Below are 23605 nucleotides of genomic sequence, written 5' to 3'. Positions count from 1 at the left end.
GAAGAAAAAACACTGGTGTTTAAATGATAAACAGCTCTGGTTCTAATTTAATGGTGAGAATGTGTGGCAGATTGAACAGTTTAGGGGTTCATCCTTACAGTTTTGAAGAATGAGAGGTTCTTGAAACAGATAACATCCTGAGGGGACTTGATGTGGTAGATACCAGAGGGATGCTTCCTCTTATGAGAAAGACTAGAACTGGACTGGGTTACAATTCAAGAAATCTCTCTTTTAAGGTGAGGATGAAGATTTTACTTTTCCTCTTCAGGGGGGCTAGGGTGGGGGGTGATGGTAAGTCTGCGTAATTCCCTTCCTCATAAAATAGTAGAGGCAGGCTCACTGGATTTATTCAAGGCTGTGTTAGGTGTACTTTTGATAGTCTAGAGAGTTAAGGGTCATGGGAAACACACAGGAAAGTGGAGTTGTGACCATAACTAGGTCAGCCATGATCCCCCTTACTGAATGGGGTAGCAGGCCTGAAGGGCTGAATGGCCAACTCCTGTTCCTAGCTCCTATATTAAATGCTACAATAGCACTCGATATTGCTTGATTTTGTTATATGTCATTGTTTTTAAATATCATGAGACTTTCTCAGGATTGGAGGAAATAAGATGCAGGAATGTTAGAAGCATGATTCTTTGAGTTCCAAACATCGCCTTTGGCTTATGACAAGATTCTGCCAGCCAAATCTTTCAAGCTGCAAAATGAAGTAGCAAAAGGTCCAGAACTGACAGGTTGGACCGAAGGGTCTGTTTCCATACTGTACATCTCTATGACTCTATAACTCAAATATAGAGAACACGGTTGATGTACAAAGAACAGAGGGACACGTAAACCTTTTTGGATGTAATAATTTGCCTGAACATGCATCGTTTCCCTACTGAAGAACTCTGAGCAGGTTCAAGGGAAAGGCCACCGCTAAATCATGAGCTTCTTTTTCTCTTTCACTGCCTGATCAGTGAAATATAACATTCCAACTTTGTCCAGCTCAGGGTGCAGAACAGCCAACCTCAAATCATTCAGCAGTCACTTAGCTCAGCTGGTGGACAAATAGCACGTCATTGCCAACATCGTAGGCCTAATTCCTGGACCAACTGAGGACTCTCCACCCCAACCGCTCCCCTTGCCTAAGGCACGGTGACCCTCAGGTTAAACTACTACCATCGTCTCTCTAATAAGAAAGCAACACTACCCAAACCTCGACTGGTTCATCAGAGGCAAAAACAAAATAGAAGTAATGTCCTTTACATCAGACAGAGGGAGCTGACAAAGGAATCAAAATCCAACTTTCAAACACCAGCTGTCTCATAAAAAATGACTTTTTCAAATAATTGAAGAGGCATGTTTTTCGAAATGCTATTATCGTTCATTTTATTAAACAGACCAAGTGTGACGGTATCATTTTGTATTGGCAACATTCCAAATTCATGGCACAGAGAGAGATGACGAGGAAAAAGCCTTTTTGTTTCGATTATGTAATGCTGGCTACTTAACATGTTGATAACAAGGCATTAGATCGGGAGGATCATTTCCAGTTTGATCCACTTGCCTCGGGTTTACAAGAAACAGCTGCCAGTCACTATTACATACCATGAGGTAAGGCAAATCTTAAAGCATCAAAGGAAAAAAAAATCAAACTGTATTCCTGAAAAGTCTATGGAAAGTAAGACATCTATCTAAACATTGTCTAAAGCAAAGCAAGCATACACTGCAAGAGGCAGTTTCACAGAATCCATAAAATTGGTAGAGAGTGTGTTTAGAACATTTTTATTGTAAACTGGACAAATCTGGAGGTTTGAGCAGTAGATTTGGATCAGGGCTTCATATCAGACCACATGGTATTTCAATGGGATAGACTTTGACTGATGATACAGCACATCTGATAGTCCTCCTTGTATTATTTTATTTTATATTTGTCAGGAGGGATGTCAAGTGGGCTGCTCACCTATTAATGTCTTTTTTACATTGGCATCATGAAGTCAAGATCTACCTAAAACTCCCATCCCTGTGATTTCTACAATCCCTCTTACCCTCTTGCCATGAGATGCCAGTCTCAGGAACAACGGGATTGAGTTCTATCAGATGTTACTCTGTCGGTCTGAGCCGAGAGTTACAGCTTTAGAGAGAGTTAGCTTTAACAAAAGGCTGGCATAGGACACAAGGGCTGAGTGGCCTCCCTGCTTGCTCCATCATTCTGCGAGTCGATGAACCTATGCTTCTCCCTGACAGCATATCCTTGAACAAAACAGTTAAATGCAAGAGAACTACCCTTTCCAAAGTGCCCAGTATTAGCTACTAAGATTAGCCAATACTATAACAACTGAGGTACCAATTAAGACAGAGGAACTGGTCATTATAGGAACGAGCTGCACTAAATCCCCTCAGTGATTGCATTGTCAACCTTCTCCTACTTCTAAAAGAAATGCCCAAGCCAATTTGAGACAAAAATTAAAGAAAACTGTCAACAAAGTTATTATATTTTTAAAAGAAGGCCAAAATGCATTTTTAAATATGAGTGTTTTTGACATGACCACTTGGAATACCAGGGATAGGGCAGAACGGGGGACATGATCAGTGGCTTATTCTAAATTGTGCATGTTGTTGGTGAACAAGTGAACAATTAAGAGATAATATAGAAGCAAACTTCATGGCAAGAGGCCATTCTGCCCATTATACTTTGGTGATATGACGGCTGCGTTTAGAGACCATAGATCCAATTGCACTTTGTGTGGAACAAGAGAAGCTGAGGATACAGACTGAGAGATGGGGATCTACATTAGATGATACATTCTCATGTTCAAGTAAAAAGCAATATCTCAGTAGGTCAGTGACCAATATATAGAACAGCATCCTGTGAGAGACTCTGGAAACTGTGAGTATTGAACTACTTGATGCAAATGTGACAGACTTCTTTAGAAAGTAACATGCTGGGATCTAAAACATTTAAAACATGATGTGTGATAAGTGGAGCAAGATTGGGAGGAATGTATGACTTGAGGTCTATGAGTCCCAGGGCTGTCCAACACCTGGTGGGAATGGAGGGAGTGCCTTGCCTCATGTCTGAGTTGATGTAGACTCATTGACAGAGACAGGTCACTGTCAACAATTCAACCATTTTGTATCGTATGATCCCCAGGATAGTATATGTTGGATTACTGATGGACCATAATCATTCCTTATTCAGAAAGGACTGTATCCTTCTTGTTTCAGTAAAGGATATTGTTACACATCAAGTCCACCTTGGGTGAGGCTTCCCACCTCACCTCTTATAACAAATGACTCCCTGTAGGTCCAGATCAGTGTGTGTCTGCTGCTGTCTGGGGGCCAGGCACACCATCACGAAGCAGGGAGTTAAGTGCTCCAACTCCCAGCGGAATTCCATACACTGTGCCCTGGAGGGGGGGGGGGGGGGCTTTCAGAAGGGTGCTATGTGTCTGCTGGGAGATGGAGGGTTTGCCGAGTTCCAGGGAAGGGGTGGAAAAGTGGGGTGAGTCAAGTTGTCCTCTCAGAGACTTGATGGGCCGGATGGCCTCCACCTCTACAGCAAGCATTCCATGATTTCTGATTTAATGACAGTCTTTTGATGTTGAACCTTGCTGCCTTGGCTCTTCATATCGAGAATGCTCAGTGTTACACTTTAACTGTGTTGAGTTTCATTCATTCCGATAGGCCCAATTATATCAGCTGTAATTTACTGGGGAGGTAAGATAACAATGTACTATACATCGCAAAACTTTATTATCCATCTACTCCAGTTGGAAACAAGTTGGTGCCTAGTAATCACCAGCTTCACAACTAACTTGCTGCCATAATTTAACAAAACTCGCTTGCATGGTGGTAGTGTGTTTTTAGATAAACAAACATGGGCCAAGGGCAATAAAATTCATGTCCTACAAATGCGAAATCCCAGGGCTTTTTTCTTGAAGTGTGGTTCTGGGGTTAGGGCAGCAGATGTTTTTTGTGTAATATTGCAGACCTCTGTAATGTGAGAGATGACGGAATAAGTTAAAGTGACAGGAACAGCAGAAGATTAAAATATCTCTCCTTGGAGACCAAAATGATAGGGACAAGACCATTCACGGATCTATGTTTCACCTCTCCAGGCTGAATGAGCAGCTCTGTACTGACATTGAGTGAGAGAAAGCTGAGACGAACATTAACTAACACTCATTCTGTCAAATGAACGGTGGTGAGCTTCCTTGCTAAAGGAAATCTGACTCTCTAGAGCAACTGGTGAATATTTAAGTAAATTAAGCTTGAGTTCCCAGTTGATCACACTGCAATAATACTGAATTATTTCTAGCTTATCAGAAACATTATCCTCTAGCTTTGGAGTTTTCAGATATGCATTAAGGATTTGCAAACAATTGCTCAATGGCAAGCTAATCGCTGTTTGCAAACAGTGAGGCATGGTCTGAGTTGCACAGGGATTTCTCAAGTCAACTAAACATTTATCACCTTTGAGCGATGAGTAGCCATGACCTGGATTTCAGAGTTTCTTTTATCAAATGGAGTTAGTCCCCCTCACAGTCATCACCACTTTTGACTCTGTTATTCAAACTCCCTGAGCTTCTGAGAAATCAAAAGCTACTCAGGGGAAAAGAAAATCTTGGAAGTAATTTGGGAAATGGTTTACTTTCTCAGTGCAATGCATCCAAAGCAGAGCTGTTGGTGCTAATGTGGGAAAGGCACTGCCCTATTCCCAGTGGAGTTATCAGGACAGGACCCTGAGCTGGGAGAACAGCCTGATTGGTCCTCTGGGACAATGATGACTTTAACCTTACAATGCAGTAAAACATCCCGAGGCGTTTCACAGGAACAGCAACCAGTCAATGTTTGAAACCTGCCGAGGTCTGACCAAACCTTGATCAAAGCAGCAGGTTATAAAAAGCATCTCAAAGGAGAAGAGATGGAGCTGAGAGATTTAGGAAGGGAATTCCATTGCTGGTTGGCCATGACAATGATGCCCACGTATTGTAAATGAATTAAAATAAGGAAAAAGAATAAGAAGAGAGAGAGAGAGATTGGCATCAATAAGTGAGGAACTGCCACAACCATGACAATTTGTTAATCTGTGTGCCAGGAGGGATAACATGGTGCAAAACGCTAAAGGAGACGTGAAACATAAAGAGGTAAGATCCAATTTAACAACCAAGCCATCAGCTGGTTTGGCCTGTATTTGCCGATGCTGTCTCCCTCTCAGATGAGAAGAGCCACTGTCAACTTCTCTGGCAAATCTCACAACTCAATTTTCATTCTTCCTTAGTCTCTCCACTGGGAACCAACTTTACCGTGGTATCAAGGGATTGCCAGAGGAGGAAATATTAACAAAGCGAATCAATTTTTAAATTCATCCACCATCTCTCTAAAGAGAAGAGATCCCAAACAATTGGCTATTGAGTTTGTGTACACATCTGAACAGCAATGGGACAGGTATGGCTGACTGAATGGGGCCTAGATCTGTCACTGTTGGATTCTATGGCAACTTCAGGGTCAAGTTTAAGTAAACACTGACTCAAGGAGCAGAGGCGTAATAGGGATAAATACAGTGAGGTCATCCTCCGGTTGTGAAGCTGATATGATATCGGATCCAATTTCTCTTGTTCAATGGAACACCAGTTGTAGGCAGTAAATGTATCATTTCAAAGCACAATATTAGGCCAAAATATTTCCCTCAATAATTACAATTACGAAACATAATACATCCCAGAATTTGGATACACAAAACTGAACAAGATGGCGATCTAAACGCAAGCACAAAATTGTACCATCCACCTTCTGGAGGTCTAAAAGAGGGACAGTTTGCCTTCACGGACATCGACCTGTCTTGTTATCCTTCGAGTCGTGTCCTCATTGTCCACTTTCTGTGGAAACAGAAAAATGAATCTAAGCAAAAGGTCGCTGCTGGGAGAACATAGGAAATGTCCCACATTAAACGGCATTTTCATCATCTTCAACTTTGCCTTACTTCAAGCACACACTATGAAGGCAACATTTCTCAGCCACCTAATGGTGCGGCAGGTAATGTTACAAGTTAGATGGCCAGGCAGTACAGCATGTACACGGCTCCATTCACTCTCCAGCTTTACTGACAGTGACACATCTTACAGATTGTTACAAAGCCAGCTGTTCCAGCCAGCTCCGATATATAAAATCTTTTATCAGATGTGACCTCCGTTGTCATCACATCTGAACTTTTAGGGCTGCAAAACATTAAAAATAATTTTTCAATCAATCAGTTCAGAGGTTTTATGGGACTCTGGATGGGGAGACTGGCACTGTACCACAAGAACCCAGTGCGATGATATTTAAATCACCCTGTTAGGGCACACCATGCTACATTTCTGTAGCCATCATGTCCTGAGGTGGGATTTGAAACTAGCCCAGAGTTAGAGACAAGAACTACAGCACCACAAGATGCCAAGCTCGGACATCTATGTATATATATGTATATACAATCTGTTCTGCTATAACATGTATTTCTTCAACGCAAATTGGCTATAACGCAATTGAAGAATTTAGACCATTATTAGTAGAACACAAACTTTCCTTACCTGTATTGACCATAACACAATTCTGGCCCCATTGGTTTAAATAGTGCTGCTATTAAACAATTTTCTTACAAAGCAGGGTATCATGGGAACAGAACTATCGAGTTATATCAGAACCAATTGTATATAATAATATATATGAGCACAGCTAAGTCCCCAGTTAGTGCCCACCATTTACATGCCCTGTAAAGATATAATTAATAGTTAGAGCTTTCAAGGCACAGTGGTAATGTCTCTTCCTCGAGGCTAGAAGATAGTCAAAGTCCTACCTATTACAGAAGTGTGTCATGATGGTAAGCTGCACTAGATGATGACCCCTGTACAAATTAAGAACTCAGCTGCTGCAATGGTAGAAATAGCCCCCTCACCATCGTTTAAAGGAACAATCGACCCTTAGCTCCTGCTAATATAACAATCCATTAATATCTAGTGAATGTCATATAGTGGGTCGGGCAGAAATGTGAGAGTCCCCATGGTTGATATTGAAGGTCCAGGGTCACACATGAAGAGTGGCCTTTAAGGAAACTATCTTGGTCCGAATACTGACTTAAGACATCACAGAATAAATCTCGGAACCAAAGAGGAGGAATATTCTTTCTCAGATGATCGACAAAAATGTTTACTTTCCAGAGGAACTGGCGAAATGAACTGTTAAGAACTTTGGCTTCAAATTCATTTCAATTTTTTTTTAAATTGCTTGTTAAAATGAATAAAAATTGGCAATTTGGAACAGTGACCAATCCACAACTTTTCAGATTATTTAACTACATTTCAGATGTTTCTGTTTTATTATGTCTGCTCTCTGTTATTATAAAACAAAATTTTCTCCTACCGTCTTCACAGTCATCAATATAAGGTATGTGTTCATTATTCTCCTTATCTTCTCCTGCAAAACATTGCACAACAATGTGTTACTTCAGGCTTATTAAGGATTGTCATCAGGAGTGGGAACTTGTGTCCTGTACAACAATAAAGCAAAATAGGCCCTCCCCTTGCAGCGTTCCAGAGGGACTTCTCCCCATGGCACAGTGGCCCATCCTTGCATCACCCCGAATGTCCCCAACCTTTCCTCACCATCTTCTCATGAAAGACCTGGAAATGCAAGATCAGCTCTTTCACTTCCTTCTTTCCCAAGCACCCCTCCCACGTGAATCAGTGAGTTCCTTGTATTTGGTGATGCAGCCTCCTTGCTTTTGGGAAAGTCAAATGCAGCTTCAGTGATCACTCTGCTGAATGCTTCTGCTCAGCTCATGTGGCCCTCAGCTTCCAGAAACTTTCCACTTCCATTGTCGGCCTGATCTCTCTGTCCTTGGCCTCCTACACTGTTTCAATGATGGTCTGTGCAATCTCAAGACACAGTACCTGTTTGTTGTACAAGGCACATTACAGCTCTCCAGTCTAAACATCATAATCACTGAAGTGTAATGTTGCAAAAGCAGACCTTCAGCCCATCATGTCTGCACTGGCTCTCTGAATGACTTATTGCCATTTTCCTGTTTATTTAGATTAGATTACTTACAGTGTGGAAACAGGCCCTTCAGCCCAACTGACCCTCCGAAGAGCAACCCACCCAGACCCATTCCCCTACATTTACCCCTTCACCTAACACTGTGGGGCAATTTAGCATGGCCAATTCACCTAACCTGCACATTTTTGGACTGTGGGAGGAAACCGGAGCACCCGGAGGAAACCCACACAGACACGGGGAGAATGTGCAAACTCCACACAGACAGTTGCCTGAGGCGGGAATTGAACCTGGGTCTCTGGCGCTGTGAGGCAGCAGTGCTAACCACTGTGCCACCGTGTCGCCCATAAAGTAATGACCCATCCAAGCACTGCTCACTGGCAACAAATTCACCTGCACCTCCACACACATCATCTATTGCATCTGCTGCACCCGATGTGGCCTCTTCTATATTGGGGAGATGGGCCGCCTACTTGCGGAACGCTTCAGGGAACACCTCTGGGATGCCCGAACCAACCAACCCAACCACCCCGTGGCTCAACACTTTAACTCTCCCTCCCACTCCACCAAGGACATGCAGGTCCTTGGACTCCTCCATCACCAGAACATAACAACACGGCGGTTGGAGGAAGAGCGCCTCATCTTCCGCCTGGGAACCCTCCAACCACAAGGGATGAACTCAGATTTCTCCAGTTTCCTCATTTTCCCTCCCCCCACTTTGTCTCAGTCGATTCCCTCGAACTCAGCACCGCCCTAACCTGCAATTTTCTTCCTGACCTCTCCGTCCCCACCCCACTCCAGCCTATCACCCTCACCTTGACCTCTTTCCACCTATCACATCTCCATCGCCCCTCCCCCAAGTCCCTCCTCCCTACCTTTTATCTTACCCTGCTGGACACACTTTCCTCATTCCTGATGAAGGGCTTGTGCCCGAAATGTCGAATTTCCTGTTCCTTGGATGCTGCCTGACCTGCTGCGCTTTAACCAGCAACACACTTTCAAACCTCAACATTACACTTGGTCAGTGTGGGGATTGAACCCATGACCTTGGTGTTAATAGCACCACACTCTAACCATCTGAGCTAACCAACCTACACAAACCAACCAACCTGGTCTTTTCTCTGTAGTATTATTCCTATTAAAATAATCATCTCCTGCCCTCTGGATCACTGGACTGAGGCACTGTAGTCCAGACTCTAATTACTGACAAGGGCTGATGGTATTACTATCATTGTTTTATCATCCCTGAAGCTAAGGCTAATTCTCCGAGGACACGGGTTGAAAAACCAACACAGCATCTGGGAGATTTAAATTCAATTCATTAAAAAAAAAGCTCGAATTTAAAACCAGTCCCAGAAATTTACTTCTAAACAGCGCTCCCACCTCCCCAACAACATTTCAAGATCAGATATTTCTCTTGGGAATCATTGGTGGTGATCTTTTTATCTTTATGACTTCTAGGTTTTGTGTTGGATTTCAAATGGAGGTAGTGCCATTGCGGTGCTGTTCTTGAGAAGACTGAGCTAGCTTCCACTCAAACTGTCAGTGTGCGTGTTCCACCTTGGAGTTTCGGTTTTCAGGGACAAAAATTGAGCACAGCACAGCGGGAGCATATGACAAAGATCATAGAATCCCTACAGTGTGGAAGCAGGCCATTCAGCCCATACTGACCCTCCAACGAGCACTCCACTACCCTATCCCTGTAACCCTGCATTTCCCATGGCTGATCCACCTAGCCTGCATATCCCTGGACACTATGGAGCAATTTCCCATGGCCAATCTACTTAACCTGAGCGTCGCTGGACATTATGGGTAATTTCCCATGGCTAATCCACCTAACCTGCACACCTTTGGATTGTGGGAGGAAACCGGAGCACCCGGAGGAAACCCACATAGGGAAATGAGCAAGCTCCACATAGACCGTCACCGAAGGTGGAATCAAACTGTGAAGCAGCAGTGCAAACCACTGAGTCACGATGACAGAAAATGAAAGATGAGACAGTGAATAATATAATTCATCACTGTGATAGTATCTGAAGCAAACAAAGAAAATTCTGGAGAAACTTAGCAGGTCTGGCAGCATCTGTGAAGAGAAAGACAGAGCTAACGTTTCGAACCTGGTGCGAGACTTCTTCAGAAATACTTTCTGAATGTCAAAAGGAATAATCAAGGCCTACCAAATTTCAAACTGATTGCTCTGAAGTAAGTAGATGTTTTCTCTGATCTTAGGCACAACGTGAGATTCTGAGGATAACCAAGTAGAACCTTCATTCATTGGAGCATTCCTTTTAAAAGGATGTCTTAAAATATTTACTCGGTTTCAAGGACCAGCACTGATGCAAAGGAGAGACACTAGCGGATGACAGAGGGTGGTGTCAGTGTGTGTCACCATGACGATGAGTGGGCATGGAAGGCTTAGCAATAGGATGCGCTCACACCAAAGACAAGAACAACCCACAGCAGCAGCTGGGAACCACTTCCTGTGTAGCATTGGTCTGGTCTCCCTGGGCATCAGTAATGGGATGACCCCACCCCATCCCCAATGGACACAAGTTTCTGCCTCTCTGTTTCTGTGTTACATGGCTAGTGGGAATGCCAATGATGGTTCCTACCTTGAGTGGGAGAGTTTTCTTCATCGTCGCTCATTTTCTGTGTACCTGTTTAAGCAAAGAAACCAATTTTAAGCAGGGTTAGAATCCGGCAGACTGAACTGAATTGTGAACTATTGTATCGCATAAAGATCATTTCCCTTCGCTGAGTTCTGTGCCAGGGAGCATGTGAGAAATGGTTTCATTCTGTGAAAACTGATGACTACACATCCACTGATCCAGAGACAATAAGTAGGTTCCAAGCTTTTAGTTTTGATGAATGTGAGAAGCCAGGTTTCTATTCCTTCACTACACCATCCGTACACAAACAATCGAATTTCAATTTCCTGATGCACTGATGGAATTTCTAACAAGGGCCACTGAGAACAATTCAAAATATTCAACTCCACATTATAAAACTTGATGCCTTAAATGCCGAATACACCATTATTTTAATAAAACATTCATACAGGAGTGCAACTGTAAGAGATCATCATCACTGAATATCCCTCACTATTAGCATCTTGGGGAGGGGGGGGGGGGGAGGGGTTACCATTGATCAGACACTGAACAGGGCTCACTGCATGGATACAGTGGCAAGTACCTCACCCCCAACTTCCCGAAGCCTGTCCACCATCTACAAGACACAAGTCAGGAGTGTGATGGAATACTCCCCACTTGCCTGGTTGGGGGCAGCTCCAACAACACTCAAGAAGGTCGACACGATCCAGGACAAAGCAGCCTACACCACATCCACAAACATCCACTTCCACTACCACCAACCTTCAGTAACAGCAGTGTGTACCATCTACAAGTTGCACTGCAGAAATTCACCAAAACCCCTTAGACAGCACCTTCCAAACCTACGACCACTTCCATATAGAAGGACAAGGATAAGATACTTGGGAACACTGGTCCCTACAAGTTCCCCTCCAAGTCACTGGGTCAAAATCCTGGAATTCCCTCCATAACAGCATTGTGCAACTGCAGCAGTTCATGAAGGCAGCTCACTACCACCACCTTTCCAAGGGAAACTATGGATGGGTAATAATCACTGGCTCAGCCCACAGTGATCATGTCCCACGAAGGAATTTTAAAAAGGCAGCGCAGAGTAAACTTGCCAAACTCTCATGGAACTGCCAGATCTCACGTGACATTGCCCATGAAGACACACCCTATCTGAGGGGCAATGAGGTACGCAGCACACTGTGGCTCAGTGGGTAGCACTCAAGACAAAAGGTTATGAGTTCAAGTCCCGCCCTGTCGATTTGAGCACAGAAATACTGGCTGACATTCTGAGGGATTGCTGGAGGTGCTACTTTTTGTATGAGATGTGAAAATTGACACCCCATTTGTCCCCTCAGGTATAAAGGACATAAAATATCCCAAGATGCTTTTTGGAAAAAGAGAGGGGCAATTCCCCCTGCTGGTTCACCCAATGGATCTCTGGGATAATGGACTGTCCTGTGAGGAGAGATTGTGGACTGGGCTTGCCTTCTTTAGAACTTACAAAAATGTGAGGTGATCTCATTGAAGCCGACCAAATTCTCACAGTGATTGATTGGGTAAATGCAGGAAGGATATTTCCTCTTGCTTTGAAGGAAGGTGGGGTGCAATCTCAAACCATAGGACGCCATCTTAGAATAAAGAGTGAGATATTTAAGACTGAAACAAAGAGGACCCTCTTCACTCAGAGAGTGGCGAACCTTTGGACTCCTTTACAGCAATGTGACATAGAGACCTGGCTAGCAGAGATTTCTTGATATTAAAAATACAAAGGGGTATGGGGATAGTGTGGAAAAATGGTGCTGAATGGCCTACTCTTGCTTCCATTTCCCATGCTCCTGTGATGTCATGGTCACTATTACACCTTTATCAGCATCAAAGAGACAAAAAAATGATTTGGTTGTCAGGTCATGTTTGTTTTGCCCAAACTGGCTGCCACCTATTCTACACTGCAACAGGGGCTGCATTCCAAAGGGATGCAGAGAATCCCTACAGTGTGGAAGCAAGACCCCATTCAGCCCATGACCCTCATGAAGAGCACCACAACCAGATCCACCCCATACCCTATCCCTGTAACCCTGTATTTCACCATGGCCAATCCAACTAGCCTACACACTGTGAACAATTTAGCACGGCCAATCCACCCTGACCTGCACATCTTGGAACTGTGGGAGGAAACCAGAGCACCCAGAGGAAACCCAACCAGACAAGGGGAGAATGTGCAAATTCCACACAGACAGTCGCCTGGGGGTGGAATCGAACCCGGATTCCTGGCGCTGTGAGGCAACAGTGCTAATCACTTTTCGTATGTCATAGCAAGAGCTATCTGAATGTAAAGTTAAAAATCACACAACACTGAGTTATAGTCCAGAGGTTTATTTGGAAGCACTAGCTTCGGAGCACTGCCCCTTCATCAGGTGGTTGTGGAGTATAGCACAGAATTTATCATCTAATACTTTACAACCACCTGATGAAGGAGCAGCGCTCCGAAAGCTAGTGCTTCCAAATAAACCTGTTGGACTATAATCCGGTGTTGTGTAATTTTTAACTTTGTACACCCCAGTCCAACACCGGCACCTCCACATCATATCTAAGTGCAAGATCTTCTTACTTTCTAGAAGGGTGTAACAACACTTTTTCACCCATCACAATTTTAAACAATGAAACCAGTCTCTCACTTCCTGCAACTGTCTTGCCGTTCCCTGAACATGGCTGTATTTTTTCATGACATTATCTTTGTGATCTATCTTCTCTCCCTACCCATTATTCTAGCAACAACTTCAGAAGTACCAGTGCTGTGCATAATGCATCGAATCTACTAGACTCTGGAGACATAGCTGCTGACAAAACTTTGGCATTTTTACATTTCTTTTGGAAAACTTTCCGGCAAATTGGATCCGACTTTTTACACGTACATCAATATTTCCTGAGGTGGATACTTTAGTAGCGATGATGAGCTCAGCTGCTGAATTATCTATAATGTCAGAATTAATTAGTGGAATCATTCTTACCTCTCGCTTTGAGCTGTCCTGTGGTAGACCACAGAACATTTTTCAGTTTCGAAATGAGTCATTGAATGAATCCTTGATGCACTTCCAAGACATTTGTCCGTTATCCTCATGGAAAGCCTTTCCCCTTTATTTTAAACAGCTTCACCCGCAAAGAATTCCTAATCAGCCACTTAGCAGCTGACCAGAGGCATGTTTTTTTTAATCAACCTAATAGCACTTTATGAGAGAGGAACATTTTGCATCATGAATTCATAAATGAGAATTACGTGTAAGTGAAGAAGTCCATCACAGCGTGCAGACAATTTGGAGGACTCTTGTGGTGCCGTGTTAATGCTCCTACCTTTGGGGCAGGAGACCCGATTCAAGTCCCACCTGCTCTAGAACTTGTGTGTCATAACAGACAGGTTGATTTAAAAATGGTGGACTGAGAGTCGCTTGGAACTTGTAGCTGCTCCTGAGACTCAGGCTTATTGATGACATGAATAAGAAATGGTTTGGAGGGATATAGGCCGAGTGCTGGCAGGTGGGACTGGATTAGGTTGGGATATCTGGTCAGAATGGACGAGCTGGACTGAAGGGTCTGTTTCCATGCTGTACTTCTCTATGACTCTACATGTGTGATGTAGAGATGCTGGTGTTGGACTGGATGGACAAAGTTAACAATCACACAACACCAGGTCATAGTCCAACAGGTTTAATTGGAAGCACACTAGCTTTCGGAGCGATGCTCCTTAGACTATCACCTGATGAAGGAGCGTCGCTCCGAAAGCTAGTGTGCTTCCAATTAAACCTGTTGAATTATAACCTGGTGTTGTGTTATTTTTAGATTTATTTGGAAGCACTAGCTTTCAGAGCACTGCTCCTTCATCAGGTAATTAGTGAGGCAGGATCATAAGACACAGAATTTATAGCAAACGATCATAGTGCCATGACTTGAAGGAAGTTCTGGAATTTACATATTTATGAATTTACCCACAACCCATTTGAAAAGATAAAAGACTTAACAGTATTCTAGGTTTGTTCAATATATCGCATCAGTTGCATGACACTATGATTTTTTGCTATAAATTTTGTGTCTTATGATCCTGCCCCATTAGTTGATGAAGGGATCAGTGCTCTGATAGCTATTACTTCTAAATAAACCTGGTATTCTATATAAATATATATATATATATAAAAATCCAAAATTCATGAGAAAAAACACATCTTTGACTAATGCTTTTCCAACTACCTTCTCCAGCACTGCACCTACACCTGTCGATTAAGACCAATGGTGAAATCAATCTCATCTCAGACCCCACTGAACCAGAGTGGAACCAAGTCACCCTCAATCCCAAAAGACTGCCGCAAAATGTACATCTCTATAACTCTATAACAGAGGCTCTACTGACCTCTAGCATTTCCAACAAGTTCAAAACTCAAGTGAATCTTCCAATCAAGATCAATCAGAAATAACAACCTGTTGTTCATTCACTCTGATACTACAACTGAGAGATGGGCTCAATGACAATTAAAGTAACCTCATATAACTGATAACTAGATTTTCCCTTACATTGAAACCAGCCAACTGAGGGTTCAATTTCTACACCACCTGAAGGACTCTCCTTCTCAGCGTCTCCCCTCATCTGAGGCAATGGTGACCTTCAGGTTAAATCACCACCAACCATCTCTTAGCAATGGGAGGGCAGCTCTATGGTCTGGTAGGACTATGGGGACTCTACCTTCAACCTGATACACTGAAAGCACATGATGCATTATCGTGCCAAGACAGATAACTTCAAAGTCAATGAATCTGAGTGAGGCTCGAGCCACAAATTAAAATGGAAAAGCATAGCGTAAGAGCACAAAGCTGTAACTGGGTCAGTATTTGATCTGGGTCCAGACAGAATAGAGAGGGAAGTGAAAGAAGATGAGTGGTATTAATCAAACAGTATCAAGGGGCTAGAGCTTAAATTTAAGTGGAGAAAAATGCATGAACAGAACACTGTATTGAAGCCCTATTTTGATGAAGGTTTTGGTTAATGAAGTGCTCCAATTAGGCATCCTAAAACAAGGGAACACTTTAGAAGCACCGAGCACAACATAATGAGCTTTACAAGTAAGATCAGAAATGCTAATTTACGAGTTAATGGCAGAGGATAATTGAAGAACATAACTGCTTCCATTTTTATAGTTTTTTTTATATAGCATTATCGCGCACAGTCCAGCAGTTACAAACAAGTCCACTCATTGAAGGAAAGGGACAGGGAATTAGAGATCAGTTATTTCACCAACTGTTTATTTTCAAATTACACTGCAGCCTGAGAATTCAAACCTTGTTTAAAAGAGAGATATGCTGACAAAGCTTTCTTCCTTACACTAATCGGAGAATAAAGTTAATCATTCAATTGGCGTTCAGTTCTGGTCGTCCCATTATAGGAAGGGTGTGCAGGCTTTGGAGAGGGTGCAGAACAGGTTGACCAGAATGCTGCCTGGATTAGAGGGTGTGAGCTGTAAGAAAAGGCTAGCAAAACACAAGTTGTTTCTCCTGAGCAGTTGAGCTGAATGGAGACTTGGCAGATTTCTCGAAAATGATGAGATGCATGGGTAGAGTTGATAGTCAGAACCTTTTTCCCAGAGTTGAAATGTCTAATACTAGTGGGCATACATTTAAGGCGAGAGGGGACAGTTCAAAGGAGATGTGAGGGCAGCTTTTTTACACAGAGTGATAGGAAGCTAGAATGCTGGCAGTGGTGGTGGAGACAGATACAATAGGGGCATTTCAGAGGCTTTTAAATGAGCACATGAATATGCAAGGAGTACAGCAATATAGACTCAGGGCAGACAGAAGAGATTCCTGTGTTGTAATGTTCTTGTGTTCTATTCATCTGATTAGATTACTTACAGTGTGGAAACAGGCCCTTCAGCCCAACAAGTCCACACCGACCCGCCAAAGCGCAACCCACTCATACCCCTACATTTACCCCTTACCTAACACTACGGGCAATTCACCTGACCCGCACATCTTTGGACTGTGGGAGGAAACCAGAGCACCCGGAGGAAACCCACCCAGACACGGGGAGAACGTGCAAACTCCACACAGTCAGTCGCCTGAGGCGGGAATCGAACCCGGGTCTCTGGCGCTGTGAGGCAGCAGTGCTAACCACTGTGCCACCGTGCCGCCCACACGGTGTTAACAGCTATGTGTTAAAGCTGCCTGTCTCATCGGTAATGGCAGATGGTATCAGATCACATAGAATTGGGGACTGGCTGGTGATCTCCTACTCAACAAGATTTTTGCACAGTGTGCAATGTGTGAAACGTTCACCAGTTTGCATTAATATGATGACCAGTCCTTGTCTGTCTAAAGCTGCCAGAACCCGGTTGTGATATTTATACATGTTGGCAGCATGGTGTATGGTCAGAGAGCCATTTGTGAGGGATCCCGTTGACCTGATGAAAAGGGGGAAAATGAAAAGCCTTCTGCCCTGACAGAGATGCTCAATGAAACTGAACACAGCAGTCATCAAAGTAAGTGAGTGACAACACCATGACAAAAAGATCATACAGGGCAGGAAGGTAGATGGCAGATACAGAGAAATGGTTCAATCCAAAATTTGGGAAGCATAATGAGAGGGTAATATGCTGCAACCAATACTCTTCCTCATGGATTACAAAAGATACTTGGAAATCCTGGCAGCATAGCTTGGGTAATGTTCACATTATAGCCAATGGGAATACTGCGTTGACGTTCTGAGGCATTGGACAGAAGGAGCAAGAAGCTCCCACTGAATTTTTACAAAATCTTAGATGACAAGTGAGCTTCAAACCTTAGACACTTGTTGGGCACAAAATTATCAGGAGAATGTGAAACCACCGGGGAAAAGAGCAGCATTGCTTTAATCGGCAGCAACAGAGGTGTACCACTGCACAGAGAGAGAGAGAGAGAGACAGAGAGAGAGAAAAACTCTAGAACTGGGGGCTTTTTTTTCACAAGAGTTACAAAGGTTAAGGGGTGGCCTCTAAATCAATGGAACATTATGTATGATAATGAAGGTAGTGACATATTGGTTCCAGTCACAAGCAGAGTGGTAATTAAATAGCACAAGTGAAAGATAATTAGAAAAAGACTATGAAGAGGGTTTGGAAAAACTAAATCAACCACTTGAGAGAGATTGCAAGTGGAGTCTTAATGATATAAGTGAGTAGGTATAAAGCAATTAGAAAATGATATAATCATTAGAATACTGAACTATCAAAAATTGCATATAATCTGACCCATTTGAAACCACAATTGAACTCCTCATCATCTTTTTTAATGTATTTATGCAAATCCTGGTATTCCAACAGAACTTTCACACACTAATTCTGTAGCAAATGAGACACAATACAAAGTATTGGACATGCATTGCATTGCTATTGTGGTGCAGTGATAATGCCTCTGAGCCAGGAACCCGGGGTCAAGACTCACCTTCTTCTGATGTGTGTAGTAACATCACTGATTAGAAAATATCAATGCATCTTATTATTTTCTCAAGTGCTGATGTATCTATTTGAAACTTCCCAAATACGCTGTCACTCAACTAGAGGCTGAACATATATCCTGCACCAAAAGCATTTCCGAGGGCAGGTCCAGCATGCATCGGACTGGGAGTAAAACACTCTGACAGAGTAATGCTAAAGGCATTGGATATAATAATGTGGGACAATACTCAAGTGGACCACAAGCACTAGATGGAATAGTTGGACTGAATGGCCTGTTTCTGTGTTGCAATTTCTTCACAATTCCACAGAATACAAACCCTTGTATTTATATTTTAGATACTAAGGGAATCAAGGGATAGGGTGTCAAAGTGGAGTTTAGGTAGTCTCAGTCTTGATCTGAATGAATAGCAGAGGAGACTATGTCCTCGTGATGTTTTCACTAGACCATTAGTCCAGAGACCCGGGTAATGTTCTGGGTTTGAATCCCACCATGGCAGGCGGTTATCCATGGTCTTCAACAATTATCCTGCAATTAACATTCCCAAAACAGATGACTGGAGCTTTACTACATGTGGGAACCTGATGGATTGCAGAGTGACTGATAGGATTGTTTATCACAATAATTACATCTCCAAATAACTTTCTTCATGATCAACTTCCTGATACTCTGTTACAATTTAGTCTGATTTTTGTCGAGGTGGTGCTATAATGGGAATGGTACTGGGTGAAGAATCCTGAGCTCTAGTCTAATACTTTCCAATCTTACCACGGGAGCTAATGTAACTTAAGTTTTTAAAAAAAGTGGGATGTAGGCATTGCTGGCTGGCGAGCATTTATTCCCATCCCTATTCAGAAATCTGGAACTGACTGGATATGATCATCGGAGGTAAAGTAAGTAAGTTTGCAGATGACACCTATATTGGAGGTGTAGCAGACAGCGAAGAGGGTTACCTCAGATTACAACAGGATCTTGACCAGATGGGCCAATGGGCTGAGAAGTGGCAGATGGAGTTTAATTCAGATAAATGCAAGGTGCTGCATTTTGGGAAAGCAAATCTTAGCAGGACTTATACACTTAATGGTAAGGTCTTAGGGAGTGTTGCTGAACAAAGAGACCTTGGAGTGCAGGTTCATAGCTCCCTGGAAGTGGAGTTGCACGTAGATAGGATGGTGAAGAAGGCGTTTGGTATGCTTTCCTTTACAGGTCAGAGTATTGAGTACAGGAGTTGGGAGGTCATGTTGCGGCTGTACAGGACATTGGTTAGGCCACTTTTGGAATATTGCGTGCAATTCTGGTCTCCTTCCTATCGGAAGAATGTTGTGAAACTTAAAAGGGTTCAGAAAAGATTTACAAAGATGTTGCCAGAGTTGGAATGTTTGAGCTATAGGGAGAGGCTGAACAGGCTGGGGCTGTTTTCCCTGGAGTGTCAAAGGCTGAGGGGTGACCTTGGAGAGGTTTATAAAATCATGAGGAGCATGAACAAGGTTTTTTTCCCTGGGGTGAGGGAGTCCAGAACTAGAGATTTAGGGTGAGAGGTGAAGGATATAAAAGGGGGACCTAAGCGACAACTTTTTCACTCAGAGGGTGGTGCATGTATGGGATGAGCTGTCAGAGGAAGTGGTGGAGGCTGGTACAATTACAACATTGTATATCTTTATGACTCAATGTTGACTTGTCACTTGTAGAAAAAAACCCAACTGTCTTAATAATGTCCTTTGGGGAGGGAAATCTGCCGTCCTTACCTGGTCTGGCCCACACGTGACTCCAGACGCACAGCAATGTGGGTGACTCTGAACTGCCACCCAATTAGGAATGGGTAATAAATGCTGGCCAAAGTAGCAATGTCTAAGTGCTGTGAATCATAGAGTCCTGAAAGTGTGGAAACAGGTCATTTGGCCCATCAAGTCCACACCTACCCTCTGAAGAGCATCCCACCCAGACCTAGCCCCCTACCCTATCCCTGCATTTCCCATGGTGAATCCATACAGCCTGCACTTTATTGGCAATTTAGCATGGCCAATCTACTCAAACCTGTACATCTTACGACTGTGGGAGGAAACTGGAGCACCCAGAGGACACCCACACAGACACAGGGTGGATGTGCAAACTCCACACAGACAATTGCCCAAGGGTGGAATCAAACCCGGGTCCCTGGCGCTGTGAGGCAGCAGTGCTAACCACTGAGCCACCATGCTATCCTAAAAATGAATTTACAAAAACATTTGAGGGGCCCAATGGCTGACTCCAAATCTAACTCCCATCATCATACATCAGTTTCACTGAACAGGGAGTGCAAAAGATTGAAGGCAGCAAATCCTCCAGTTAGACTTTTCTTTCTCATTGAAATGTGGGACTTGATATTCAGATATAAATACACCCATTGGAACTGTGTCAGCTACTTCTTCACAAAAAATCTTTGTACAGGCCATCCTTGGAAATAAAACAACTCTTAACAAAAACACTACGCAGAGGGGAAGGAAGAAGAACTAAATACAGAAATTAAACACAACCTGATTGATAGGTTTCGGGGATCTGCACATTGAAGCTTGAACTGTCAACGCTTGCATTCCGTACAGTGACAGAGTAAATACAGAGAAACTGTTCCCATAGCAGGAGGATCAGAACCTGATGATCCACGTTCCAGGTGATTGACAATAACAGCCAGAAGCTGCCTGAGGAAACAGTTTTTACTCAGTGAGTTGTTGTGATCTGGAATGCACTGCCTGAAAGACTAATGGAGGCAGATTCAATAGCAACATTCAGACGAGAATTGAGCAAATTCCTTCTGGGAGAAGCTGGGGAGAAAATTAAAATGACAGAGGGATGTGCTGAACAAGCGGTCAAGTGCTAGACCTTCCAAAAACACGCTCAATGGAGTGAATGTCACATGATTCAATGTTTTTGTAAAAGATGCATGTCTAAAATTAACAAGGCTGAAATGGATAACATTGCTCACTAAAGTCGTTGATGTGCTAATTGACACCTTCAAATAAGTTATAAATATGTCACAAAAAGTTCAAATTTAGCTGGCTGTCCCCTAAGCTCTGGAATTCCTTCCCTGAACATCTGTGCTCCTCTATCCCCCTAAGGTGTGCTCCTTCTAGTCTGTCTCTTTGACCAAGCCTTTAGTCCTGATATGCCATTCTGTGGCTTTGTGCAATGCATTGTTTAGTATCTGCTCCTGTGACACAATGGTTTTGGTATAATATAAACACAAGACTATGGCATGGATTTACATTTTGGTGGGTCGTTCCTTGTTTAGAGTCAGAGAGGTGTACAGCACAGAAACTGACCCTTTGATCCAACTCATCCATGCTGACCAGGTATCCTAAACTAATCTAGTCCCATTTGCCAGCATTTTGTCCATATCCCTCCAAACTCTTCCAACTCATATACCCATCCAGATGCCTTTTAAATGCTGCAATTGTACCAACCTCTACCACTTCCTCTGGCAGCCCGTTCCATACACGCACCACCCTCTGTGTGAAAAAGTTGACCCTTAGAATCCTTTTAAATCTTTCCCCTCTCACCTTAAACCTATGTCCTCGAGTTTTATAGTCCCCTACTCTGGGCAAAAGACCTTGGCTAGTCACTCTATTTATGCCCCCTCATGATTTTATAAACCTCTATAAGGTCACCCCTCAGCCTCTGATGCTCCAGGGAAAACAGCCCCAGCCTGTTCAGCCCCTCCCTATAGCTCAAACTGTCCAACCCTGGCAACATCCTTGTGAATCGTTTCTGAACCCTTTCAAGTTTAACAACATCCTTTCTAAAGCAGGGAGACCAGAACTGAATGCAATATTCCAAAAGTGGCCAAACCAATATCCTGTACTCAATGCACTAACCAATAAAGGAAAGCATACCACGCCTTCTTCACTATCCTATCTACCTGCGACTCCACAATCAAGGAGCTATGAACCTGCACTCCAAAGTCTCTGTTCGGCAACAGTTCCTTTTCCTCTGCAGAACTAGAGCAGCCTTTCCCATTGTGCTGTAAAACTTATAAGGCTCAGAGTTTGGGTGATACAGGCTCCAATGAAGCCTTTGTCCCAAAATGGCAGAATCACCCTGGGACCAGTTGCAGGACTCCTATTTATATATTCAAACGTGACCAATGCTGATCGCGTCAACAGGCAATGGCTGTCCAACAGCAACATGGTTGAATTTGGTGTTAATAGTGTTGCTGCTGTCCAATATCAATGCATGCAGAAAGTAGTATGTTTGCTCGAGAAAGTGCACACAGAATTGTTACAGCAGAAAGAGGGCATTCAGCCCACCACATCTGCACTGGCTCTATTATCTAGCACCAATCTCCTGTCTTTTTCCCATGTTGGTGCACGCTATTTCTATCCAAACAACTAATGTCCTTCTTGCTGGCCTCAATTGAACCTGCCTCCACTATATTTCCAGGCAGTGCATTCCACACCCTAACTACTCACTGGGTGAAAAAGAGTTCGATCAGATTATCTTTGCTACTTTTGCACATCACTTTAACCCTCATTCTTGTTCTTTTTACAAGCAGGAACAGTTTCTCCCTATCTGTGCTGTGAAGCCTGGTCATGATTTTATCAATTCTATGCCCCCTCATTGTTTTTTTTAAGAATGGGAACAGCCTCTCCCTCTCTGCCCAGACTGCTCATGATTTTAAAAGCCTTTATCCAACCTCTTCTCGTCTTCAATCTTTCCTTATCGCTGACATTTCTTATTTATGGAACAATTCTTGTTAATCACTTCTGCGCGTACTCAAATGCATTCACATCATTCCCACAATGAGACTTCCACAACTGGACACAGCCCTCCAGCTGAGGTCTAGAATCAGAATTAGGTGATTGTCATTTGTACTCAAGTACAGGGACACAGGAGTACAGTACAAAGTCACCATTTCCAGTGTCATCCTGGGTACCTATAACAAAATCTTAGGCATAAAGTAGAAAATTAAAGAACTAAGTTAAAAAATTCAAGGCATGTATGGATATGGACCAAGGGCAGGCCGAAGGGATTAATTTAGTTTGGTGTCATGTTGTGGGCCGAAGGGCCTGTTTCTGTTCCTAGCACCAAGCAGAAAAATAAGGAAAGAACAATTGTTTTGGACAAGTTCAGCGTCACCTCTTGCTCATGTGCTCCTTTTGATAAAGTTGAGGCCGCTGTAATCTTTATTTATTGCTTTTCCCCCACTGTTGTGCTACCTTCAATGGTCTCTGCACGTGTACACCTGGGTCCCTCTGCTCCTGCACCCCCTTTAGAATTGTCCCACTGTTTCTAAGACCAGCGTTGAACATTTTGTCATGATGGAAAGAGCCAGTTACACCACTTTGCCGTGCCTTACACTCTTGACTTTTTAAAAAAATTTCTGAAGCAAAAATGCTTCTCGGTTTCCGAGGACTATGTTCAACGCTGGAAACATGCAGGATTCGACTCTGAGAATCAACTGACTAATTGCGGAAAAAATAAAGTTCAACCATTCTGTTTGCTTTCCCATTGCCTGAAGGTGTGTGGATAGGCTTGTAAATTCGTAATCA

General features: G+C 43.2%; 1 protein-coding gene and 1 non-coding gene across 4 annotated transcripts in view; both read right to left on the bottom strand.

The window, feature by feature from the left end:
- Positions 1-1362: 1362 nt before the first annotated feature.
- Positions 1363-23605, bottom strand: part of LOC132819895 (ADP-ribose glycohydrolase MACROD1-like) — a 960330-nt gene continuing 938087 nt past the window's right edge. For all 3 annotated transcript variants that reach the window (XM_060831849.1, XM_060831850.1, XM_060831851.1), the window contains exons 15-17: positions 10629-10673; positions 7384-7437; positions 1363-5864 (exon numbers count right to left, since the gene is read on the bottom strand). In XM_060831849.1, the coding sequence (XP_060687832.1) occupies positions 5851-5864; positions 7384-7437; positions 10629-10673 (113 nt within the window). In that variant the 3' untranslated portion in view covers positions 1363-5850. The remainder of the gene's footprint in view (positions 5865-7383; positions 7438-10628; positions 10674-23605) is intronic.
- Positions 9035-9108, bottom strand: trnan-auu (transfer RNA asparagine (anticodon AUU)). The gene has a single exon. It is a non-coding gene; the product is annotated as a tRNA-Asn (tRNA).

The sequence above is a fragment of the Hemiscyllium ocellatum genome, chromosome 10 (genome assembly GCF_020745735.1).
Source record: "Hemiscyllium ocellatum isolate sHemOce1 chromosome 10, sHemOce1.pat.X.cur, whole genome shotgun sequence".
NCBI classification, from domain to species: Eukaryota; Metazoa; Chordata; class Chondrichthyes; order Orectolobiformes; family Hemiscylliidae; genus Hemiscyllium; species Hemiscyllium ocellatum.
This window is presented reverse-complemented; position numbering and strand designations above follow the sequence as displayed.